General features: G+C 40.6%; 2 protein-coding genes across 2 annotated transcripts; one reads left to right on the top strand and one right to left on the bottom strand.

Moving 5' to 3' along the window:
- Window positions 1-3,507: 3,507 nt before the first annotated feature.
- Window positions 3,508-6,682, top strand: LOC306934406 (uncharacterized protein; the record flags this gene model as incomplete). The annotated part of the gene is made up of 5 exons (XM_079516975.1): window positions 3,508-3,788; window positions 4,842-4,909; window positions 5,695-5,768; window positions 5,932-5,975; window positions 6,625-6,682. 5 exons carry the CDS (start codon window positions 3,508-3,510, stop codon window positions 6,680-6,682), a joined length of 525 nt encoding a protein of 174 aa, XP_079373101.1.
- Window positions 6,683-12,553: 5,871 nt separating this feature from the next.
- Window positions 12,554-17,431, bottom strand: LOC306934396 (uncharacterized protein; the record flags this gene model as incomplete). Its single annotated transcript, XM_079516965.1, has 18 exons — window positions 17,339-17,431; window positions 17,116-17,245; window positions 16,891-16,965; window positions 16,422-16,805; window positions 16,216-16,317; window positions 15,889-16,121; window positions 15,622-15,803; window positions 15,407-15,500; window positions 15,154-15,280; window positions 14,845-15,056; window positions 14,560-14,677; window positions 14,379-14,470; window positions 14,148-14,265; window positions 13,920-14,030; window positions 13,650-13,725; window positions 13,206-13,315; window positions 12,914-13,087; window positions 12,554-12,783 (listed from the first exon to the last, which is right to left on the bottom strand). Exons 1-18 carry the CDS (start codon window positions 17,426-17,428, stop codon window positions 12,554-12,556), a joined length of 2,658 nt encoding a protein of 885 aa, XP_079373091.1. The 5' UTR covers window positions 17,429-17,431.
- Window positions 17,432-27,656: the final 10,225 nt, after the last annotated feature.

The following is a 27,656-nucleotide window of genomic DNA, read 5'->3' as shown; positions in this document are numbered from 1 at the left end:
TTAATGATACATTAATAGAAAGCCCAACAATCTGTAGGCCTACATATTTACTGCTTCTATATTATTATTATTATTATTATTATTATTATTATTATTATTATTATTATATTAATTATACATTAATAGAAAGCCCAACAATCTGTAGGCCTACATATTTACTGCTTCTATATTATTATTATTATTATTATTATATTAATTATACATTAATAGAAAGCCCAACAATCTGTAGGCCTACATATTTACTGCTTCTATATTATTATTATTATTATTATTATTATTATTATTATTGTTGTTATTTCTTGGCTCGCTCCACATGGAACTTCCGGGACGGGGGGGGGGGGGGGGAGTCGCTCCACAATCCACATGCGACTTCCGGAGAACAAGGAGCAGCAAGTTTTTCAGGTGTATGTTTAAGGTTAGTTTTTATTATGGATTGCTTTTTTATTAATCTAATGATCTGCCCGTTCACACAGGCAGATTAAACGATGCGGTCTACCATTCGTTGTCAATGGAAGCCAGCAAAATCACGTTGATAGACGGAACGATGCATGTAGCTAACCAAATCAACTCACAACGGTGCATCGTTTTATCTGCCCGTGTGAACGCTCCATTGTTGTTGATGTAGATGTTGTTTACGTTAGGGACCATGTCTCAGATTTGCAATTTATCTTTGTATTTTTTAGCATGCTAGATGACGCTGTAGCCCCGCGGTGGCTATTCAGCAGCTATATGTATTGAATGAGTACTTTTTTCTGCAGTTTGCAGAAAAAGCAAATGAAAATACAGTTCATTACATGGTATGCTAAGAGGATGTGCCAGGGACCCCCATAAGAGAAGTTTTTACGGTTTAATTTCAAGGACCCCTAGTTTGACATGCATTAGTCTACGGACCCCCCATTTAATGGCATTTCTATCTCTGGGACCACCAATTTATATTGTAAAATCAATGTTATTTTAACTCTGAGAGTGTACAAATGGAACGGGTCCATTTGGTTCCATTTGTGTAGACTCTGAGTTACAGACCCATAATGGTCCATTTGGTTCCAAACTATAATTTAGCTGGGGACCCCCTGGAACTCCCTCAGGTACCCCTGGGGGTCCACGGACCCCACTTTTGGAACCACTAGGTTAGATAGAGATAGGTATGTAGGTAGTGGTTCTTGGTTTACTATGAATCTAGATTACTATTTCTATGCATGTGGTGTATTAATATTACCTTATGTCAAATTGAGTCATTTGGTCATTGTAATTCAAATCTCATCAAAATTGTAGGAGCCAAAATACATATTTTTTTTGTATAAATAAATAAGATAGAATAAAGATGACAATTACATTACATAGTTATTTAGGATTACAGTATAATATAGTGTAGTTATGTATGTTAATTATCTCTCTCTCTCTCTCTCTCTCTTTCTCCCCCACAGTGAAGCTCAAGCACATTGAAAGAGTAGGTTATTATATTATAACGTAGTCTACTATACAGATTGGAGAAATGTACATTATATTCATTACAATGTTTAATTAGTGCTGCTTTAAGTAATTGTTTCCCCCCTTTCCCTTAAAATAATAATTGTAGAAATGCCGTCTAACACCAGGACCTGCCAAAAATGCAAGGCAAAGATGCCATGTGGCATTCAAACATGCAAAAAGGTAGGTAATATATACAGTACAGTATGCCTTTAGCATATACTGCATTTGAAATAGAATTTGACTGTACGTTTCTTTTATAAATCACATCCTATTATAGCTAAAAGGGGATATTGAGTCTGTTAAACTGTGCAGTCAACCAGGTGTTTAGGCATTCAAGAAAATGGCAACATCTGTACTAGCATTGCAATAATGACAGATTATGGCATAATGTCTGTGGCCACTGGCCAGATAATTGACATTGACATTTTCCTGGTTGTGTATTAACTCAACAGCTTCAAAGAGCGCCACACCAAGACCCTGGAAGCGTTCCGCAAAACCGCTCCCCAGTGGGCAGCAAAGACCAAGAAGGCCGGCAATGGCTCGAAAGTCGTGGACCGTGCATTGGAGTTGGTAATACATATTTTTTTTCTTTCTATTTTGTATTATTGTATTTTTGGTCTATTGTATTTATTTTGTAGTTTTATACTATGAATGTTTTTGTCTTATTTAGGGACTTGGTTTATTGACTTATGGTGTTTCCCTTCATCCGAATGCTTGTTACATTCAAAATAATTTCTGCCTAAGTCAGAAAGTTGGCCTCATAGCATAAGTGCCTGCGTAACTTTTGGAATATAACAAGCATTCTGATTTGGATATCCGCAGTCTTAGATGGAGAGTGGAAATGTCAATTTGGTCAAAACATGACTAGAAATTAAACCATGTAGCACCTGCACAACCTATGTCTTGTCTTAAGCCCAAACCACACCAAAGGGTTGGGACAAAACCGTTTTTAAGGTCAAAACACACACAAGTGCAACTCAGGAGTTGCATACTGTAGGTGTGGTTGACCTTTCAAAAACGGTGTTGTCTCTACGGCTTGGAATAAACTCCCATTATACCTAAGACAGGCAGGAGAATGATGGCTTTAAAGTTCAAGAGCCATTTCTTAATACTTTTTAATCCTGTGTTATTCATGTCCTCGATGTTTTGCCTTATTCACTGCCTTTTTGATATTATTTTAATGTATCATGCTTTTGCTTTTATTTTTTCTTCATTGCTCTGTAAAGCACTTTGAGCTACATGTCATGAAAAGTGCTCCAAATAAAGTTTTATTGTGATATTAGTCTGGCCATGCCAGGCTAAAGCATACAGGGTTTGTCTGCTTTTTTCAGTGAACGACACCAGCTGAAATAGCCGTTCATTGGGCTTTGTAACCCTGCCATGACAATGTTTGCTGTTATGCTTTTCATTGCTTTAGGTGGAGAAAATGAAGGCATTGGGGCACGTTCCCTTGCTCCTCTGGGGGAAGCCCACAAAGGGAAAGAATGCCGGCTGGAACGCCGACATGCACTTTCCCTTTGAGCTTCCCCCAGAGGGGCATGTTTTACTGCGCAAGATGCTGGCCCTTTTTGACGGATTACTCCAAGGTAGGTTAGAGCACGATATCTATATCCATGACATTGGTCCTGTATTATGTCCAGATGGAGCATATTTAAATGTACTATACCTTTTTTGTTTTTCTGTTTTTGTTCTTTAAAAGCATGCAATTCTGTGAGGGAAGAGGGGAGAGACACGCAGGACATAGGAGAAGGAGAGGAGAGCGAGAGAGTAGAGGAGAGAGAGATGGGGGCAGAGTTGGCAGGGGATGCAGAGGGTGAGGTGGAGGAAGACGTGGGTGATGAGGATGGACAAGTAGGGGATGTAGAAGGTGGAGAGATGGGTGAGGCCGGAGAAGAGGGCGGGAATGAGAGCAGGAAGGAGCAGGAAGAGATGGTGGAGGCAGAGGAAGTTGACACGGAGACGAAGAAGAAGGGTGGAGAGATGGAGGAAGACATGGGTGATGAGGATGGACAAGTAGGGGATGTAGAAGGTGGAGAGATGGGTGAGGCCGGAGAAGAGGGCGGGAATGAGAGCAGGAAGGAGCAGGAAGAGATGGTGGAGGCAGAGGAAGTTGAGACGAAGAAGAAGGGTGGAGAGATGGAGGAAGACATGGGTGATGAGGATGGACAAGTAGAGGGTGGAGAGATGGGTGAGGCCAGAGAAGAGGACGGGAAAGAGAGCAGGAAGGAGCAGGAACAGATGGTGGAGGCAAAGGAAGCTTCTTCTTCGGCTGAGCCGCCGAAGAAGAAGAAGAAGAAGAAGGAGGGACCAACTACAAGGTAAGTGACGATACAGAATAGAAGATGCTGAGCAATTGAGTATATGCAGACCGCAGCCATCTTGCCATTAAAGGAGAATACTAGAAGGCTTTCTTACCTTTATTTGTAGTTGTTACGTCCCCACCAAAGAGGTCCAGGTGTTATTTTGTGCAAAAGCGCATTATTGGCTATTTCCCCTACCATAAGCCCTCAATGAATTGCATTGAATTGAATGGGGCTATGGGGTGTTGTGCCAATTCGCTTATTTCCATCGCTCAAAAATCTTTTTTTTTGTATCCTCTTCAGAATGTAAATAGTATCCCAAGTGGCACACTTTACTACTTATTTCGATGGAAATAAGCCAATTTTAGCACAAAAACCCAACCCCCATTGAGGGTTTATGGTAGGGGAAATAGCCAATAATGCACTTTTGCACAAAATAACACCTGGACCTCTTTGGTGGGGACGTAACAACTACAAATAAAGGTAAGAAAGCCTCTAGTATGGAATTCTCCTTTTAAGTTAATTGCAGGTTGCTAACTAGTTGCAATTCCTTGCAGGTGATTATTTATGTGTTGGAGTTTGGAAGCGCTCGTTCGATATCACTCAATGGCCCTGCCCTGCATACCAACTGTTTTGAATTTGCACATAGCCAAATGCAGAAAGCAGCAGGATGTTGCTTTGCTGAAAGCGAGCGCTTCCAAACTCTGATCTCAAGATGGCCACGGTCTGCATAAGTCAATAGAGGTGATCATAACTATGCAGAACAGGTGGGCAATCTTTTGCTCTTGCTCAGCAACTTAAATTTCATTTCAATAGAGGGTATGCGCATGCATAAAGTGAATGGCAGATCGAGTGGCAAAGTGAGTGTAATGCAATCATATAGGACTTTTCTGTTTGCATGTATGGGCTGTCAAGGCCAGAAAGTAGTTTTTTGCTACTCAGAAGGCATTCCCTCATAACTTCTGGGTATGAGGACCAGACCAGAGACTGGAAAGGTGCGTGGTGTTTGAGAACCTGGCTTGCGAGGCAAAGACCACAGGCCTTAATTCCCTTTTTTTCCCCTCCATGTAGCACGCCTGGCCCTGTGGTGACCATCTTGGCCAAGAGGAGTGAGGAGAGTGAGGAGAACGGGGATGATGGTATGAATGACTATTGTTATAATCCTGGATTCCTGTGCATATGTTGCCATTTATATGATTGCACTAATGGTGCTTGCTCAGGGGATACATTGAATCTTGACCTTCTGGTCAAAATCTGTGTCTAGGTGAGACTCCATTACCTTGCACCATAGAGGGTGTCTCTGAATCTGACAAGTCAACTGAACTTGGCAACTTGTGCCTTGGACTTGTGACTGTGATCATGTCTTGCCCAAATTGCATTAAATGCACAATGTATGCACATTTTGTTCAAAAGAGCTGGAAATAAACTGAACTGAACCAGTTTCAAGGCCACGCTTGGGTAAATGGAGAAGCCAGAAGTCTCTGCAGACCCATTTAATTTGTACATCTAATCAGGTTTTTCAATAGGGCCTGAAAAGTGTTCTGTGTCGACTGAATGAGTCTCAGAATTCTAGTATGCTGCTGTCTAACCCCAGCCTCTGAGTTATCATATGTCGGTGTACTTTTTGGAAAACACTGCTCTTGTAATGGCATTCTTTATCTATGTAAAGTGTTTCTTATGTTGTCTACCTGAGTCTACACACATAAACTTGACTGATAAAGAAAGAGAGGTAATATGTGTCACTTCACTTACGGGGTAAGGCAGTGCATGTCAGCAGCGGAGCGGTGTGTTGAATGTGCAAAGAGTAGAAGGCAGGCACTACGTCCTCTGGGTGGAGGCTCAACAGTATGTGAGTGAGTAGGGTATAATACAGAAATTAATTGTGTAACAAATAAATTTGAAGTGGTATGGTTTGTGCTTACAGATTGTGACTTTCACAACAACCCCGGGGAACCGTACACAATTGTGTACGTTGATAAAAAGAGCCGCACCAGAAAGGTTAGTATCTACTGTATATGAAGTATTTGGAACATGTAGAGTTTGAGCTCTGATATTAAACAAAACAATTACATTTTGGTTGTATGCTGACAGCATTTTAGAAGCTGGGAGTAATTATTTTATTTAATTTGTACTTTATTTTCCTGTTTTCCTTTTACCCAAGGGCAAGAAACAGTCCCTGGTCCATTGGGCCCCATGCCCCAAATGGTAACTTGAACTTTGTTTCTCTGATGTATTTGATTTGACATAAAGTTATATATATATTTTTTTTTTCTGGAAGAAGCATCTACAAATAGGTTATTATTACAAAGCAAGGCAGTTTTATTTGTTATATGTGGTGTCTAAACACTAATTAATGCTTCCCCACGTTCAAGCAGACCTTTCCTAGCCTGGTAAACCATCCCGGTCACGTGAATTCAGTCTGTCAATCACAGGGACCTGAGCGTCTTCTACGTTTTCACAGAAGACGCGTGAATTCACTGGAGCAGGATGGTTTACCATGCAGGCTGACCTGCATGGGCACCTGAGGTGTCTGGGTGATTCATGTACAAGATCAGAAATTTATTTTGTATTTCGTTTAATATACCAGCAGTATTTTGAAATCAATTATTTGACACAGGGTGTCAATTTAAGGATTAAACTCCTTGACAGCCATCGACCCCTTGGTGCTTTATTCGTTTTTTATATTGCATGTGCAGAAATTCACAACGGAGAATATTCTGTACTCTCCAAGCTCAAATTCTACCGGCTGAAGCAAACTACCATAGAGATAAATAGGCTGGCTGTCAAGGAGATGCGGAGTGATATACTACACTTTCTTGGTATTTCATAGGACTATCATCTGTTTTCATTTCAGCAATAAAACCTTCCCGCCCTCCTGGATCCCTACAAAAGATGTCCTCCTGAAGACCTGATTTTTTTTTTGATTTTTTGATTTTGTACAAATAAAGTATTTGTTTATAAATCACTGTTTCATCATTTGCTCAGTAGGGCTGTGTTGGCAAGGAACTCACCCTATACAATTAGCTGCAGGGGCCAAAGTATTGCACTTAACATCTTTACAGTTCCACTGCTCAGATTGTTAGATTTTCTTATTGAATTGGTAGGTATTTTGAAAATTGATAATGATTGGTGAAACTTCAGAAAATGTGTGAAGACCATGCTATTTCTTCCTGTACCTTAACGTGTACTTAGTATGCAATACAACACGATGACAATACACAAAGCACATACATGAATCATTGTGTTATAGATCTGTTACTGTACAATAAGCCTACTAATGGTTAGCGAAAGCATGAACAGGAACTCAAGGTGTGTAACAATAGCAACAGAAATAGGTATCAGAAGTTCTGTTTTGAAATGTTGCCTAGTCTGTTAGCCATTGAACAACTCGTCTCTCTCAGTGGGTGAAACAGTACAGGAATAGGGTTATAATACATGTTCTATAACATGTTTATAACCCTATTCCTTACAATATAACCATATGCAGAGTTTATACTTATGCTAGTACAAAATGAGGGGCATATGTTTCAAAGCCTTCATGGTCAGAGGGCACTTAAAGTTTTAAGGGGTAGACCTAACAGTGATGGGCAAATGTGTGTCAGTATTCAATTTGAACAATAATAGACCTGTTTTACCCAGAATGTAGCCTATTACATCAACATAGTACATCACACCATTCCAGATCTCCTTAAATATCCCATTCTCATAATGTAGCTGTTTTGAAGCACTAAAGCAATGCCTGTACAGTTTGGTGCATACTTTCTAAAGTATTTAGGAAAAAAACCACAAAATGACATAATTATAGTTAATCCCATCCACATGCCATAGGCCTACATGAAGATGTATAGGCTATACATGACTGCGTGGTGGATCTGGTCTCAGAAAATATCACAGAATGAAAGGCCACCAAAATAGGTTAATGCAGTGCACCAGTACTACTGTACAACTTGACTGGTTTGATCACAATGGTACAGATGTCAATTCAGCTCAGATTCTGTGAACAGAGGTGAGCCGCATGGATAACTGCATGGATGGATAAATGTATAGCACCTTTCATGTCATGGAATGCAGGTCAAAGTGCTTTACTAGAGACACACAGATCCCCCATCACTATTCTTCATATATATTTCTCTACGACATTTCTACGCAAACTCTATAATTAGCCAACTAGGGGCCAATTAAGGCACTTCTGGTTGTCGGATTGAGATATAACCTACATATTCTGATTCAGATTGGTTTAGTTGGGGTAGAAGGAGTTTTGGAGCAAAATGACAAAAAATCGACAAAATATGATTTTTTTAAACTTTCAAACAGCAATTTGACCCATTTCTAAAACTAACACCATTAGATTTCCCTTACTTGACATAGGGGGGGAAGTGTATTTAGAGGAATCCTTAAAAAATTGGATTTTTAGTGGCCTCCAACGCGTTAAAATCAATACAAAATCCAGAATTTGTCCGTTTGTTTTGAGCAGGCAATTTTTTTCTTCGTCTCATCAAGCTGAATCCATTGAACTTGGTCCTGAGTCTCTACGACACTTCTAACTATCAAAGGTCACGCCCGTGACCCCTGTGCGGCGTCGAGCCCCTTTTAAGCTATGGTCGACAGGGAAAAAACAAATGTTCTAAAACAAAGGGTGTCTATCCATGTCTGAAGCACGGGGAATCCAATGGAATTGGTTTCAAGTCTCTACGACACTTCTAAATATTTTAGATATTTTTTTAGACACGTTTTTTGGACCCCACAAACACATTTTTTTTTATTTTTTTTACAAAAACTACTTAGTCTGACTCACTTTTTCACGCTGGATTTAATGGAATTGGTCCCGTTGAAAAAAAAATTGTTGTTATTGTTCTAGCCTCTCTAAGGCCTCTAAGTCAAAATCCATTGGATATTAGAGGCCCATCTTTTAGTATGTTATATAGCTTGTCAGGACGAACAATCTGATATGTGTTTCTCCAAACACGGTCATGTGGTTCAGAAAACTAGGGTTAGACTTTGACGCGCGATAGCTCCTCCCACAAAGGTCGAAAATGGGCGTGCTTTACATCCACGCATAGCTATCAATCTGACGAACGCGCCAATATGTGTCTCCCCGCGCACGGACGTGTGGTTCTCAAAATTAGGATTAGCATTTCATCATTCAATACACTGTAAGGTTTATCATGTCTCTAAGGCTTGTGGATTACAGGTCAGAGTTGGACTCTTGCTACGGGTGTCGCACGAGAATGGCGGACCTATCGGAGCGTAGATCTTGGAGAGCTGTACGCGCCCATGTGAATTACTTGGCTGACGGACCTATTGTTCCCGAGCTATCGCGCGTTGAAAACGAACCCTAACGCTAGCCAATTAAGAGAAACGTAAGTCTGTGTGCTGGGAAACACCGTCGAAGGCCGGCGGGGGCAATTCCTGCTAGGACTGGCAGGTAGGGCACAGGGGTCGGCTTCAGGCAGCCAGTTAGGATCCGAAGAGCATTATTGATGACAGGGTCAACCTTCCTCACGTGTGGGGTGTACAGTACACTACAGAGGCTCTATACATCTACGGCATAGGCGACAACCTCAGTCCTCTTGGCATTCAGCCGGATGGTGTACAGTACAGGACTGTTCAGTACAGTGCTAAACTGAGGAATCCTTGTTGTTCCCTTCCTTACACTCCTCTACACCCAGCAGCACAATATTGTGGCCTTGCTATGCATCCCATCTGTAATACTTTATAAATATACCCCTAATGCATTCAATGCGTTCAATCCCCGGCCGGGTCATACCAAAGACCCAGTGCCTCCCTGCTTGGCACTCAGCATCAAGGGTTGGATTGGGGGTAAGTCCCTGTGACATACTAGTGTCATGTCCAGGGGGTGTACATCAAGCTGCCTCACGCTACAGAAACAGGAGATAGGCTCCTGCCCTATGGGCCTCATGGCTCATCAAGGCTACTTACTTATATTTATACTCATAATGCTTTATAACTATAATAAATAATTATAAAGCATTTTATAATTACTTAAGATCACATATCATTATTATTACTGGTCACTCGCACTAAATTTCATTATTCATAGTTGTAATACATATTATAAACATTTATAAAGCTTTATAATCACTGTTATAATGCATATAGGGTGACTGCAGAGTTCAAAAGTTCATTACAATATCTATGACAACCTAGCATCCACAACATCCAACATCAAAATCATTATACAATTGCATATGGTAACTTGCAATGGGCCTCGATTTAGAAGAGAAGCAACAGTGCCCATGTACTTGTCTTACTTCAGTAGAGAGCAGTGGTCATCAAAGGTTCTTAATGGCCTTAAATTGTCACTTTAGAGATGTGCAGCCTATACACATGTACTGTATGTTGAGAGAGAAAACCATGCAATTTTTTCCAAGACATTCTGCATGCAGCAGCATCCACTCTTAAATCCCTAGACTCTGTTTATCGATTCGATTTATTACAGGTGATAGCTATGGTACTCACCATTGTATCTTATATACCAAGGTTGGATGGTCCTCCCTGACAGAGAGACGATAACTGCATTGGCACCTGTTCTTGTATAAAGTCATGCTTGGAGATTGTCCTAAATACATCATTTCTGAAATGGGACTCTGAACCCTATCACACCAGATCAAGAAATGTCCCCAAATTCAAGTACCAAAAGTTAACTCTGAACTTGGTAGATCTGCTTTTGGCCTCTGTGGCCCTAATACATGGAATCACCTGCAAACTACATTACAATTGACCACATTGGTACCCCTGGGTCGTTTTAAAACCTTGGTGAGCATACTAGCATACTATTACTCGACACTGAGAAAGATCACACCCATGTGAAGTAAGTGGTGCAACTCCGTGTGGGGTGGGGGGAGTTCCAGACAAACAGGAACACACCCAGGGTGAGGGTGACAGTTACCGTGTGGGGGTCTCTCTACTGTACCCACTACTGTACTGGCACACCTGAAATCACCATATATACAGTTAATATGTGCGTGTGTGTTTGTGTGCATGTTAGGTTGCGCACAGGTGGTGAAAAAAAAACCATGCTGTTTTCATGCTCAGACGCACCCAGGCCGGCAGGCAGGCAGGCACCCACACACACTCACTTAAGGAAGTGGTTTGCACCACTAATGAGTTAAATTACTGTAATTTCGAGAATAAAAAAAAACTTGAATGAATTAATGAATTTTATGGCCAAAAACAGACAACTCAGCTATGTTGCAAAACAAGGAGTTTTCAGTACAATAAAACATTGAGAACCCATTGGAGAAGAACGCTATTAAGAACATCTAAAGTTACATCAATATTAAAAATGCAGATTACAAAAACACAGAAAATAGATGGACATATGGATGTTACTGTCGTCGCAAAAATAGCCGATCTACAAGCTCAAAACGTGACATTGTGACACGTTTTGAGCTTGTAGATCATCTATTTTTACTATATTTGAATTGAAATCCTGAAAAGTAAAAGCTAATACATTGGACATGAAGACAATGTATTACTAGTCATTAAGCTACTAATTTATAGATTGAAGTATTTAGTAGGATTTCAAAGTCAAGAAATTACAAATAGGTTATTAAAAAGCAAGGCAGTTTTATTTGTATAGCACATTTCAACAAGGGAATTCAACATGCTTTACACAGATCAACAAGCAAAGGTAGTACTATTGATGCTCCAAATGAGTCAAGGATGCATTTTTCCCTGTATAATAGGCCTACAAATAGCCATCTCCTTTTTAAAAAGGTAAATAAATGTAATAGCTCTACAATAATGAAATTACGACCGATATCCGAGCTACGATTAATCACAGGGTCATATTTGCCGATACAGATTCTGACTGATTCCGATATTATACAGAATACCACAATGGAAACAAGCCATGGCCCTATAGGGGCTTAGCCCAAAGCCTGTTAAGTATTCAATCAATAAATATACAGTGAGGACCTTTAGTCGTAGGCTCACCTTCCATCCGAGAATGAACACAGAGCAGTATACACTCTCCTTTCTGCCTGCTTATGGTCCTGTGTCTGAAGTCTATGGTCTTGTTGTGATTATGTCCAGTTGTGTCCAATGTGTTTTTCTGTTGTTTATTTTTACATTATGCTGCTGTTTGTATTGTAGAGAGATTTGTATTGTAGAGACAGGCCTAAACATTCTCCCCCTCCTCCCCCCACACACACAGGAACAGTTGACATAATAATGTCAAAACTGTAATAATTTTGGAAATATTAAAATTTGAAATTGACATTATGCTGAACGAATGCAACGGGAGCACGTCTGACCCAACACTGCAGCAAATCGCCAAAAACAGCAAGCATAAATGAAAACTGAACTGACATGTGTTGATCGGAGATCCATCTGCATCTATGAGGAAAAGGGGGTATATTCAAACGTTTTGAACGTTTTCGAAACCTTGCATGGTTTCCTCCGGCATCGGTGTATAAATGTGTGTGTGAATGTAATGCACAATCTATGTAAAGCACCTTGGATAAAGGCGCTATATAAGTACCATTTTAAAAATGAGACAGCCAAAAAGTAAAATGACATTTACAACAGGTCTTTCTGGAAAAACCTTCAAACACCGCTTCATGTCATTGCGCTTGTGTGTAGTGTACACAGTCCGTTCAGCGCAGGACGTTCCTGAGCCGTGCGCACGTTAGGGGTGCCCCCAGTCAAACAATACCGGGGAAAAAAAGCAAATAAAATAATCCACTCCAAAAGGAGAAAAAAAGCAAATAAAATAATCCACTGGTCAACCTTGTATACATCCCAGGCAATATGTAGTCTCATATCTCAGTGTCCTCCTCGTCGTCGTCATCGTCCGAGCTTTCTGGTTGACACTCTCTTTCCTCCTCCATCTCTGCCTCCTGTTCTTCCAACAGTTGGAGACTTGGCCCCAGAATGGCCTTGTAGGCTCTCCCTGCAATCTGCTGCTTGAGTTTAAGGTCCTCCAATCTTCTCTTGAGCAGACAGATTAGGCCCCTCGAACCCTCCTCGGTCAATACATTTGGAAAAGCTAGAATATATACACAAGAACATTAATGGAATTCAATTCAAACCACACATGTTAAAATGAACGGTAACGAAAAACCAACATGTCTCTCACTTGGACAATTTCATAAAAAGACAGATGGAGTTGTACTTACTTCCCGTCTGTGACAAGACAGTTCCCATCTGTGTTTGCACTTTTGCTACAGAGTCCTTTAAGAAGGCACAGTGTTGCATCATCTCCTTTACCAGAATCTGCTTTTCCTCTGCCAGTCGTGACAGAAGCATCACCTGGTCAAAAAGCTGTTTCTTGCAGAGGATGTTGACACCATCTGTGATATGACAACATTAATAATGAAAACATTGAATTATTAATTATAAATAAATACAAAAAGTCATCTCAAACGAGCTCACAAAGTCTAATAGAGATACCGGTATTATAATAAACACCTGTGTTCTGTTCCTGCCATGGCCATATCATGCTCTCCACAGCTTTGTTGGACAGTTTCTGCACAACAGTGCTTATATCCACAGGGGTTGCATCAGGTTGTTGGTTGTACCTATAATGTAAAATATTAATACCAGGCAGGGTGAAGTGTTGAGAATGAAGATTAAGCCAGAACAGCATACAGATCAACAAGCCTCCTGGCCTGTTCCCCAAACCCAATCTAATGTGCTATACTGTAAATACCTGGTCATAAAAGGATATATTCTAAAGATGAGACAAATACACTTCGCTGACAGAGTGATAGTAAGCATGGATGACCACTGTGGTCTAGTCAGCAAGCTCTCTCACCAATGTGCCATTTCAGACTGGACTATTGAATGGAAGGCAGAGAAATACACCAATATATTTGGCAATCGATTTAGGATTCGAAAATATCTATTACATACCTCTGGACATCATCCAACAAGCGTTTCTTCTCCTGGCCAATCTTCTGGGTGATTTTCTGACGCCTTTTGTTGCGATCTGCAAAATAGTATTACAAAAAGCTGTGATTTGGGCTCTGTCCAGTAAATGAATGAAATGTATTATGTATAGTTATAGTTTTACAGGCAATGTAAGTTTTGCCCTCTTGATTAATTGGTTTGCAATTTAATTGCTGTGTAACGAACAAAACTGACATACTGCAAGAGCCAGCAAAATAATTTCACAATACATACCATTCTGTCTGTAGAGGTAGTGTTTCTTCTGACAGATGCTCACAAAAAGCGAGTCAATGGAGAGCTGCAAACAATGCATCTCTGATGACACAGAACTGGCTGCTGCACTTCCTAAGAAACAAAAAAGTGTTCACACAAGTTCTAAAAATGTACTCATTGTCAGCCGTCAGATTGATTCTTCCCCACACACATTGATGCGTGTTGTCCATGTGAGGACATTGTTCTTACCGGTACTGGCCCACTGCTTCACATCAATGACCCACTGTTGCAGCATGTCATCTGTGCACTTAAACTGTTCCTGCAGCTTCCCGAGTCCCTCCGTTACCTCCAAAGTCTTCTCGACAGTCTGCAAAATTGCAATACAGAACACTGTAATTTACAAATGTGTTCATGAAATAGCATTTGAAGTTGAATCATGATCAGAGTTACACATTACGTTTTTTTAACAAAAGAACATACCTTTTTGTATCTGGAAGACAAAGCGGAGTGTAGGCCAATGGCTTTACGGAGATTCCACCCCATGGCATGGACCGCAAGCATGTCAGTTCTTACTGTAACACAAATCCAAATAAGATTGTTGAAAATGTTTAGTGTACCTTTGCAGGCTAAAAGTAGCAGGGGGTTAAATAAGCTTACAAACCTGACTTCATCATATACTTGGTGGTCAGGGCACATCTGGACAGGAAACTGTTGACCTGCTCAACCTCTTCACCGAGAGTGGTCCCAACTCCCTCCTGGTTCCTCGCATTCCACTGGATCTATAGGAAGTATGAACAGTGTGGCCAGACGCATGGTCAATATTGATGCATAGCCATAGGTTACTATGGTTATATAGTTTGGGTCAGTTCAGACCATTGTTCTGTGGCTAACATTGCCATGCATTGTGACAATCTAATTTACATCATCAAGCAGTATGACGCATCACCTCGCATTTTGTAGTGTGTGCTTTAGCATGCATGACAGACAAGCACGGTTTCATGCTCAGAAGGGGTTGAAGATGGGCCAGGTTCTCCGACACCTTCGCCAGGTAAGGTACGTATCTGCAGGTCACATCCATGGCCAAGAATGTGGCACTCTTGTACTCTTGCTGGAGAAACATCGGGTAGGCAAAGATTTCTCCTCTGTACATATTCAGACCTTTGGAGGGGAGGGGTGATTAGGAGCATATTATTGTGCTTTAGATAATCATGATATCTTTTTGTATGTTCAATTTATCATCAATACTAATACTAACCTCTAAGAAGGAATCCGTGCCTACAAACGGCAACTTCAATGCCTTCTTCGTCCAACCTGTTGGCCTGCTTGGACGTCTCCCTAGCAGCTCTCCAGTGCGAATTCCCACACGTCGCTTTTCCCGCAGTCTACCAAAACACATAGTTAGAATATACAGTATTAATAGTTAGACAATAGATAGCAGGGCTCAATACTGAAACATACAGTCAAGACTTTTTTTTGGCTGAGCCATGTTTCACTTGTTTAAAACGTACACTTGTTACAACTCCTCTGACCTCCTCAACAAAAGTTGACACCTCAGAGTCTTTTGCCAAGAACAAGCCATCAAAGAACCCTGGCTCTTCACTCCTACATACACACATTTTCAAAACAAGGTCACAAAGTAACAGTTATTACATTCAACAGCTGAAGTGTCATCTTAAATAAATAAAAAACATTACGATAGTGTTTATAGGAAAGACAAACTAACTGTTTTTTTTGCTGGAACCTGTACAGTTTTCTGTTGCCATCAACTGAAACAGCCAGCATGTCCGGGGTGCAAGCAGGACAGACAAAGCGTTGTTCATCTCCGTGAAGCTGGTTCTCAACAGACTTGCAGTACATATACTGCAGAAAGCTTGTCTGAAAAGAACCTGCATTCACTTTGCCAGTCTGAAAAGATATAATAATTAATATGACTGCTACATAAATAAAATTAAATAAACTGGCTTAACGACATGACAAACTAATTACTCACTCTTCCAAACTGCTTTGTCCTCTGGTCCAACATGGTTGTGAAGGCTTGTCTAGACAACGCTGGAGCTGATGTCTTCATTGCCTCAAAGGAGTGGAAGACATCCTGGTGGAACAGTGTCTGGGCTTGCATGGTTCCAGGCCAGTAGCCACTTCTGACAAAGTCCCTGACCTCCGGAGACCACTGCTTAGAGCACTGTTTGCACGACAGCACTGGGAGGCGAAGATCATAGCGGCCTGAGAGTAAATGAGACATAGCAAGGAACTTAAGTAATGTCTATTAAACACATACGGTGTGTGCATCTACATAGATGAAGACTTAAATTCCTACCATTTATGGAAACCAGTATGATGGCTCTACCAGCTGAGACTGAAACATCAAACGTGTCACAGGTGCATATCTTTCCAGGATATGCTGTTGGCAGCAAACAATCTGAAGGGGCAAAGGACAATCAGGATGAAATGTTTGGGTTGTGTGAAGGTACTGGGATAACAGGTTATAATGAGCCAATGTTGTCTGTTAATTGAAAAAGAGACCTTGTTCACAGATGATGTATTTCCCATCACTGAGATTCACCGACTCTGTTGGGGGAATGTATTTATAATAACCACACATGGTGGTTTGCCTATTGTGCAGAGTGTGTCGTTCATGTACCAAACGATCACACTCTGCACAAAACGACTCTGAAGGCATACATTCCCCACAACGGATGACAGCTTCTCTCAAGTGACAGTGTTGACACGTCCTCTCCACGATGTTCTCCGCTGACAACACGTTGTCCACATTGTGGTCTCTTGCCTGTTGCCAGCCTAGTTGGACATCTTTCTGCCTTTGACTCCAAGTGTGAGACTGTGTTGGCTGCTCTACACAATCATACGCAGTGTCCTGAAGAAGCTCTTCGAGCATCTGCCTATTAAAATCTTCAGGGAGAGAAACACAAGAAAAATAAAACATCACTGCCATAGTCTTCTTTGAGGAATTTATTTTAAGTACATTTATACTTACCAGGTTCTTGGTAACCGAGCCATGGTGTTGACACAGATGGTGTAGTGGACGTAGATGGTGTAGTGGATGTACCAACTGGAGAAACAGCAACCACATTAGACCAAATATGTTCAAACTCTTTGCCAGCATAAATCAAAACAATAACAGACACTATCAAATGATTACCCTATACATACTCCAACCACTTCAATCCATCAAAATCACTCTCCATAGATGGAGACTAACCATAAGATGAAGCCTTTCTCCTGCGTTTGCTGGTTTTTACACGAATCCCATCAGCATCCCTCATCGACCAGCTAACTTCAGGCTTCTGAGTTGTCGCTGTAGCTTGGCTGGTAGCTTGGCCTTTAGCTCTCTATACGGAGATGTCATGAAATGTAGAGAAATGGGCATCAACTAACTGGAGTTAAAATTATTTCACATGCATGTACAACGAGAATGTACTTACCTCCGTCTCAACAAACGCATCCGCAACCTCAGCAAGCGCTTCCAGTCTCTCCTTGGCGGACAATGGCTCGCTCTTTCTGCGTGTCGACATTTTACTGAAACAAAGATATTGGGAACAGTCAGCAACCAAACAGATATAAATACACAGACAAAACATGTGAAATTTCTCTCGTTTGTTTTGTCCACTCCCTATGGAGCATTTATGGATATGGGCCTTAACAGGACCTTATTACCTACAAATGTCTGTACAGGGACCTAAATTGATAGCAGTCAGGAGGATGAGGCTAGTCATCGAGACAGAACTCCCTGGAAAAAAGCTTGTGCTGTGGTAACCAACACAAAGCTGGCATCAATCAGTAGGACATCACATTCTCAGAAGTTGAAGCCGTTTTAAAGGACCCACTTTTAGGCCAGTGCAACAGAGCATGCTTGCACTGGCCTTCCTTTTAGTCCCCTTCAGCCTATCCCAGTGTTGATTGTCAATTTAGTATAGGCCCTACCTGTGTGTGCCATCTGTTATCCCTGTGTCTATTTAAACCCCGCATTTGCATTGTATTCTTGTTGGTTTCTAGCTCCCTGGTGAGTGAGTCTGTCCTGTATCTGTATTCGGAAAGTCCTGTTATTTACCCGTTTTCCCATTTATGGAAGTTCCTGTGTTTTGTTAAGACATCCTTCTAAGTTTACTTGTTCTGCCTGCTGTCGCTTTTGGGTCCAACATACTCATTCGTAACAGATAAAGCCCTTTGAATGAAGGTGTGTGTGTGCGTGTGTTTTCCATATTTCTCCTTACCTTAATTCTCTTCCCTTCCCTTCCCTTCCCTTCTCTTCTCTTCTCTTCTCTTCTCTTCTCTTCTCTTCTCTTCTCTTCTCTTCTCTTCTCTTCTCTTCTCTTCTCTTCTCTTCTCCTCCTCCTCTTCTTTTCTTCTCTTCTCTTCTCTTCTCTTCTCTTCTGTGAAAATGAACGGTAGCAGATATAAATACACAGACAAAACATGTGAAATTTCTCTCGTTTGTTTTGTCCACTCCCTATGGAGCATTTATGGATATGGGCCTTAACAGGACCTTATTACCTACACATGTCTGTACAGGGACCTAAATTGATAGCAGTCAGGAGGATGAGGCTAGTCATCGAGACAGAACTCCCTGGAAAAAAGCTTGTGCTGTGGTAACCAACTCAATGCTGGCATCAATCAGTAGGACATCCCAGACTTACCTCTGGAATCTGGACGTAGACAGATGCTGGTGTGGGAAGCACTAAGGAGATGGTCAGATGTCTGGAGAATTAGGATGACTGGAGACTCCAATGACGGGCTTGTCTGGAAGGAAGACACACAGACACAGAATTACCATACATAACTACTACACCATACTGTATTCCTAACTACTCCAGCACGTAAATGCAGAGCTAACCATGCTCATGAACACAGCAGAAAACAGCTTTTACCATGTATTTTTCTACCTCTATTGCCAACTTTATTCTATTGTATTTGTTTTAATACAATGACTCTTTAGATTTACCATAAGCAATGTCAACATACGGTAATACACCACATGCATAGAAACCGTAATCGAGGATCATAGCCTATAGGTAAACCAAGAACGTATCAGTACAAAGGTTGAATATAGATAATAATAAAAGTACATTGAAACTATAACCCGGGGCCTATAAATCCTATAGAGCCATAAGAGCCATGGCCTAATACGCAAGCAGCACCGTATAGCCTACACTATTGATTGATTGAAATATATATTAACAGTTTGCAGAATTACAGTACATTTCGAGCACAAACTCAATACAAAGACTGTTAACTGTGAGTGGACGACCCAATTAAGCATTACACTTGTTTACAAGAGGGTTCATCAAAACATTTAGAGACGTACAAATAGACAGTTCTATATAGTCAAAGAACAGAACAGGAATTCATCATAAGGGAGGTAAAAAGGGAATGCTAACAACAACAATAGCATGCTAACGAGCTCTGTAAATAGTAGTTAGTAGCTAGCTTAGCCTAATATTTAGACTCCCGTAGACGCATTCATCGATTCTGCTTGAAAACGAATATATTTAGAATACAAGTCTAAATCTTAGGCTAGCTAGCTACTAACTACTATTTACAGAGATCGTTAGCATGCTATTGTTGTTGTTAGCATTCCCTTTAGCTATGGACCACTGCTAGCAGCTAACATGCTACTAACACTGAAAAAACATTTATACAGTTGTGATTTATAGCAACAAATCTTACCTTGGCTCGAATATTCACCTGTACAATAAACAGACTGGCTGGTAGTGGGTACTATAGGCTGTGGCTAGGCTAAGTAAGCAAAGTCTGAGGACAACCATTCACGACAACAAAAACAATGCAATGAATGTTATTGTGCAAAAACATTAGATGGCAGCAAAAACACTTCCGGTTCCGGTAAACATTTTTTTTAAAATAAATACAATCCAGAGTGATTTACAGTAAGCAAGAACAACACCTGGTACATCTAATACATAGAAATAGTCATCAAACATCATCAGTAGCGATTAAAATATGATTTTATTGAGTATTGTTTAAAATATCGCAAACGTACGAGTCCAAATAGGTGATTATGCACGGGACCAGGGCACTTCCGGTCAAAAATTATAATTATTCTTATTAATGAATATAATAATAACACTCCATAGCGATTTGCAGTAAGCAAGAACAACACCTGGGACATCAAATACATAGAAATAGTCATCAATAAATCATCAGTAGCGAGATTTGATATTGTTTAATATCGCAAACGAATCGACACGAGCAACGTATAGAAGTGAACGGGGAGGAAATCTAGTACATATCCACGGATTGTCCTCGTGACGTCACCGACGAGAAACGTATAGAAGTGAACGGGGAGGAAATAAAGTACATATCCACGGAATGTCGGGGAATCTAGTGTCATATGCACGCATTTGCAGTGTGCCAATCCGTGCTATTTCACCGTATTTGGGGGAGACCGGGTTGGTAGATATGCAAGGGGTTGTATTTACGCCCAATCTGACACATTCCAATGTTTATTACCAACGTCAGTTTGCAAATTATAATCTATGTATTTATGAGATGGGAACTGAAGATAGCCCAACCATGTGTCTCTGGCATGAGGGGATTGCCCACCGAGGCTCTGTTGAGGTAGCAAGCTGTCTGCAGAAATGGGTGCAGTCTTCCTTTACTCCCCTGGTGAAACCTAAGTGTAATATAGCTGGGTAACAGCTGTCAGGACGTAATATTTCAAATATCAATATTCATAATTTATGAATATTAATTATTAAAATATTACAATATAATAATTATATTGCTCACGTCACTGTAATGTAATTTGAATTCTTGGACAGACTTGCAATAAATATTCCAACGGTACTTGTACTGTAAATATTGAGATATAATACACAACGACTTCTTAATGAAAATCATATAAATTTATTATAACAAAATAAATCAAATGTGTACAAACAATCCCAAAAATTTACACAGGTTTAAATGAAACCTTTTTATCAAAGTAAGGTCAGGTAAAGGTAAATAGTGATAGCTCATGAAACGAATAAAGGGAAAAGAAACATGAAATAATAAAAGAGAGGTTTCGAAAATAGCAGATCTACCTTCCAAAATAACATCTCTACCCTGCCTGAACGCTACACTCAGTTGCCATTTATCATGTGATATAATGCTCGCCTGTGTGTGGAGGGGACGGCAGCAGTGGATGTTCAGGCCCAGAATGGTGTAGCTGCGTGTTGTGTAGCGATGACCATGTGGTAGCTGGGCCGTGGTGCTGTCGAGCTAGCCAGAGGCTAGGGGCAGTGGATGGCAGGCCCAGAAGGATGTAGCTGGGCAGGGGTTTAGTAGTCGTCAGAGGCAGCTGTGTGCAGGCATCGGTTTCCCTCGTCGGAATCAGCTTGGTGGCGCTTGGCTTAAGCTGACCCTCTTGAAGATTCGAGCGGCAGAGGAGACTTGGGATGTCTTATCCTCGCTGTGGCGCTGAGAGTCTCGTAGAGAGAGAACCTGTCGTCTGGTCAGTTTTGGGTTGCCTCACGGTCTCTGGGAACCGGCCGCTGTGGCGCTGAGGTCTTACCCAGAAACTTGGAACTTCTGTGGTGGGGACAGAGTCAACCCAGGGCCTGGTCAGAGGACAGCTGTGTGTGTGTGGGCGGGGACGTGCGTCAACCCTCCCTTGTCCTCCGTCGTCCCAGTAGAAGTTTTTTTAAGAGAGAGATGGCTGCTTGGCCATCTCATATATATTGAAGAGGCGGAGACTGGTTGTCCTTGTCATGCAAGGAGCTGCAGGGTCCGGACGTGTGTGAGCTGTAGGGGGCTGTCCCCTTAACCCATGAACCATAAAGCACATGAAATACTAACTCGTCACTAGTGGTTCTGGGGAGCTCCTATTAATACATCTGACTGCATATTTGGAATCAGCATGAACTTACACATGTGGAGATATCAAACAGCACAGCCGTATGTACATTAGAAGTCAGGCAAGCCAGAATATAATTATATATATAATATATAATACACTCATCACATTAATTCAACACAATATATATATATATGGTTGAACCCCAATAGATAGTATACAAATATATATATTCGTGGTTCAAAGGCATAATACGTGAACAGTTTTATTAGAATGGTATTGTCTCATTGTGTAGGCTCTGTCCTTCTGAGAGGAGCCAAGAGCATGTCGTAAATACCTCTGTTTAGCCATGCAGGGAAATGTCTGCTGGGGAGAAGTTAAAATCCACCCTCCCCCGTGGAAGCTAGTCTTGTTTACATCAAGCCAAGCAGTGTCAGTGAGACCAAAAGGGGGGGGGGGTGTACCGTGCATGTATGGATCCATTCTGGTTATGAACAGAATCCATCTGTGTTCATATCTGTCCAGGACCCACGCTACATGTCCCCCCTTTGTCCTCAGTATCATGACGAAACGATACGTTGAGTCCTTGATCTTTGAGGGCAAAAGTAAAAAGTGAGAGGATGAACACAGAGTACACAGAGCATATACATCGCATGATTAAATGGCAACTTCTTATCTGCTAAACTGTTCTGGTGACTGTATAACTCTGGACTTCTTGAAAGAAAGTTCTCTTATAGGCCGTGGCTCTATAGTCAGAGGCTTCAAGTTAAACACAAAACAAGTCTACACAAAATTGAAGGAATAAGACAAAAACGCAAAAGGAAAAACTCCTAAAAATGCACATCAATTACTGTATGTTTTGTTTACTATGTGGAAAGAAAACATACTTCTACTCACTGTGACGTGAATAGATTCATTAACTCTAGTACCAACTGATTTGTTGAATAACAATTCAAAACAAACAAAAACACAGATAACATACAGGTAATCTCAAATAGAGCTGAGACTGTTTAGAAAACTCCTATTATAATGTAGGCTATAATTGGAGGAGTGATGTGTTAGCATTTGTCATGCCTTTTTATCAGAGCACTTCTTTCTAAGATCTGTTTTTGTTTACCATAGTTTAATTTAAGCAGTGAGTTCACTCTAACTGGCGTGAAGTAGTCACGTGTAGTTTAGCTACCGGTTAGATTGGGTTTGATTGGGTCTAGCTACGTCAAAGGTTTGCTGTAGGCTTTAGACCTATAATAGTAGGCATCTCTCCTAGTCACCGAAATGATGAAGTGTGTGTGGAGACATCATTTCTATATAGTTGTAATTGACAAAAATTATGGCCTTAAATTCACAAATTGGACATGCACATGTGGGTTACTGTCCCTAGCAAATTGGTATAGTGTTTTAAGCATTACAGCCATTGTTCCTCCCATCACAGATCAACAGTTCATGACTCTGCTATCCTGTGAAAAGAGGGACTAATGTCACAGTTGTAAAAGTGCAGAGCCCCTATCATCCCCACCCTGATCAGGGGTGAGGAATCAAAGCTCCTACTTTCATTCACAACTTACTATGCTTAAAACAAATACCACTAAGCTTTGTACCGTGCACGAATCCCTGTGAAGTCGGCCAGCAGTATTAACAGCTGTCATCTGCGACGGACAAAGGTCAACCATGGTTGGCCCTTGTCTGTCAAACATTCCTTGATATATTACTTATCAGTTTAAATCACCTTTGATAGGGCAAAATCACAACCAATGTGGGTGGAGCTACAGTGTAGTTAATACATGCTGTTACCTCACCTATGGTTAGTAAAACAAATAATGATCAAGGCACACAGATAATGTTCATCATCATGGAGTGACTAAAAAAAAAGTTTATGTTGCCGTATCTTATACACTCATTTATATACATGCAAACGTGTTGCCTGTGTATAAACATCTCAAACTGTTATGAGACATACGTGAGACAAAGTGTACAAACAGATGTATATAATTACTACAAACAACGGGTGTAACACTGTATCCCCCCGAATGTTTCAAATGACACAAACTATATAGTGGAGTGGTCGTCTGAAACATTCACGTACAAAGAAATAACCACCGTGTTGTTTTAGAATTATCAAGGTGTATAATCCCTCATAGATTTTCTCCAGTCATTATCAGTGGGGCTTGAAACCTGTCTGGCAGCGTAGATGCGGGATTTTTTTTGTCTACGAGATTCCTTTGGGGAACTCTTTATTACCAACACAGGGCTCTGATGACCTTCGGGGAGACAGTCATCGATTTGGGTGCTGACAGTTACATAAGATGCTTCATGGCATTCTCTGTCAAACGCTTCCTTTGCCAAGGATCGTAAAACAACGGAACGTATGTTCTCAGAATTGATTCCGAGAGGGAAGTGTTTTGTAACAGAGGGAAGTAAATTATTTAGGAACAACGCCTTGAAATGTACATCTTCCTCCATCTTTGGGCTATTTTTACCGCCGAAAAATGCTTTCATTAAACGTTTATAAAATACCCTAACATCTTCCTGCTCATGCTGTTTAACCTCCATGGTTGAAATCAGCCCACTTTTGGCAACATCGTGGTCAAACTCCCCGATTATTGCCTGACAGACAGAATGCCAGTCTAGTAGTGTTTGACTTGCCTGCCGCCTAAGGCAGGAGGCAACTTCGCGGCTTGAGGTTAAACGGATGAGATTCACCTTTGTTTCCACCGTGACTGGTTCATACGAACGTAAACTGTCAACAATACAGTCCAGGTATGCTTGGGAATCTGTATTGCCTGAAGCCTGTGGGTAAAAATGGTCTATATGTTTAGAGATTTTCCACAGGACATCATCCCTTAGGGTCTTAGCATGTGCCTGTGTGTTAAGGTCAGGATCTACTTGATTTGATGGTGGAGGTGACCCGCCTACATCATATTGTGCTCTGACCAAATCTGGAGTCTGACCACCAGTTGACCGGGTCACAACCCCGGACCGATAAGGATGTTGGCTGACCTGTGGTCGCTTTGGCCATGTTGAGAAAGGGGTTAAAAGTTTAGTATCAGGCACATAGGAGGTTGGGGAGGAAACAGGATCCAGCCCCCCCCCCTCCTTGTTGACTGCTAATGAGAGGAGATGTGTTATTGCACGTCCTGTGGTTTTCCCACTCATTTTTGTCAATTTGGTCTATTTTAGCTTGCAGCATTGAAATATGCTGTACGCTAAAATTAAGGCTAGCGTCCTGTGAAGCCACAGTGTTCCGTAATTGATCGATTTCTATATTTAGTTTGTTCACATTAGAATTCAATTCTGAGATTACTTTTGACTGATTAACCCCCAACTGGGTCTGCTCCACAGGTCCACAGCAAAGCTGACCATTGCGTGCCTGAGTTTGACCTCTGACCTCGGTCAGGAGGTCCTGAAAACATTTAACCATATCATCATTAGCGGTACATTTACGACTCTCCAGGCATGCAATCCTGTCTTGCAAATCTATGACAGAACTCTGTAGTTTACAGATTTGAGTCAAATCACCATATCTTTGCATTGTCACATTTTCCTGTTTTAAAACATCTCTCAGCAGTTCGATCTTTTGACTCTTAGCTGTTGATAACGGTGTAATCAGTTGACACATGTCTGTATCACAATCAATTCGCAAAGTATTTTTCAGTTTGGGATCAAAATTTAGCCCTCTTATTGCTTGTGCTACCACATATGCCATGTTATGCAGCATATTTGAGCAATTTTTGAGACAAGGACTGCTGAGAGATAGTCACTGGAAAAAAAAAAATTATGAGATTTCTCTTCGGCTGGCAAAAATAGTTATAATGTACCACTTGTCAGTATATAATCGTGACTTAGGGAACTAGAAGTGTGTTTGGTCTACTTAAAATTAAGAAACTTAATGAAAATACTAACTTTGATAGTTCGAACAAGTTTAAAATAGAATTTAGTTGTTTCCCTGGAAGTTAAATAATAACTTCTAGGATTCTGAACTGATTGTAACCAATCTGTTCTGCCAAAATGAATTAAAGCTTAAGTCTAGATCATAATGGAACTAAGTTGGATAGCATTATAATTAGTTTTGAGGTTAACAAGAACACATTTGCCACTGAAGTGAATCTCTCACAATTTGGTACAAGACATGTACAAGACACAAGGACTTTCACAGCCTACACAGAGGAGAGAGTTTAGAAGTAAACTACTAGTATATATTCTGCAAAATTGGTGATAGGAGTTTGTCTCTCTCTGTCTGCATGGCCCAACACAGGGGAACAGGCCCAGAACCCCCCCTTCTTCCTCTTCGATTTGAAGAGATGAAGAAAAATGGGTGGGGATCAGGGTCTGCCGTGTGGCTCTGGAGGCCAAAACTAAATGGGGTTGGTGTGAATTCAACTGGTTGTTGACTCAGCTAATCCTGCCTGGGTTTATGGCCTGGAACCAGGATGGACTACCCCAAAAGGTTTACAACACTCACCCCCCTTTTCAATGATTGATAACAAATCTTCAAAGGGGGTTGTGTGTTGTGTGTGTGTGTGTGTGGGTGTGTGTGTGAGGGCCAAACTTAAAATGGTTCCGGTCAAACACACACAGTGCACACAAAAACTTCCTCTCTCACCCTAGGCAGAGAGATGCTTAACTTTAGCCATTTGGCCAAGTTAAATACAAACCAACAACATGGTACACATTTAGTTTCAATAAACACCTCAATCAAAAACCCTAGCTTGCTTGGAGCCAGAGGCCAAGGTCTAGAATGTGAGGCAGGAATTAAAACCAAAACATATAACCAGACTGTTGCCCTGCTGATCTGTGCAGAATTTTGCTCCAGTATACTGTCAAAATGTTACAGTAATTGCTTCAGCAAAATTTCACACCAACTGCTACTGTGTCACTAATAGGCTACAAAAGGAAAACAAACTTATGACAAGCTGCTTACGTCCAATCACTAACCTGAGCGTCACAGTTTCACTTCTATTTAACCAACAGTATGCAGTTATGACTATTGGTAAATAGTAGTTATAGTTACACTTGAGAATTAGTGATAGACCTATAACACTTAATTTTTTACTCTACAGGAAGTGAAACAAAGCTGTATTTCAAAAACGTCCTCTAGTTATGGAGAGGGCTTCCAAATAATGTCAAGATCTACTCGATTTGACACAGATATTATGAATCCAATGTGTCAGATGGAGGATATTTGACATATACATTTCACGCCACTATAGCCACATTTGCTTGTCTAGATCGCTAATCCTGAACAAAGCTTGATGACTCAGTGTATCCAGAGTCGATCATATATGATATATGATATGATTATGACAATATTTAATATATTATCATAACTTGGGGAGTCCCCACAAAAATGACTTTGACAACTACTGTTAACACACCATGCCTTCTCTAACTTCCTCAGGGGTTGGAAAGAAAGGGATTTTTGGAATAGTGCCTATTTTGAAACGCTTTCACTCAAATTCTGTTTTTAGATTTGAATCATTCTACAATTAACTTCCAACCAGACATTGATCAACTTAAATCACTGAACTCGATTACGAAAATAAGAACAACAATACTAGGCCTGTATTATTATTGTTATTTTAAAAAAAAACTTTTTCCAAAAATATATATATATATATATATATATATATTATTTTTTTTTGAAAATATTAATTTTAATCTCAGAATTTACAGTACGTACAGTTGGAATAAGAGTCTGCCTCACACGGGGCACCATCTGTAATATAGCTGGGTAACAGCTGTCAGGACGTAATATTTCAAATATCAATATTCATAATTTATGAATATTAATTATTAAAATATTACAATATAATAATTATATTGCTCACGTCACTGTAATGTAATTTGAATTCTTGGACAGACTTGCAATAAATATTCCAACGGTACTTGTACTGTAAATATTGAGATATAATACACAACGACTTCTTAATGAAAATCATATAAATTTATTA

Source organism: Electrona antarctica (assembly GCF_951216825.1).
Source record: "Electrona antarctica genome assembly, chromosome: 2".
Taxonomy (NCBI): Eukaryota; Metazoa; Chordata; class Actinopteri; order Myctophiformes; family Myctophidae; genus Electrona; species Electrona antarctica.
Note: the sequence above shows the minus strand (reverse complement) of the source record. Positions and strands in the feature narration are given on the sequence as shown.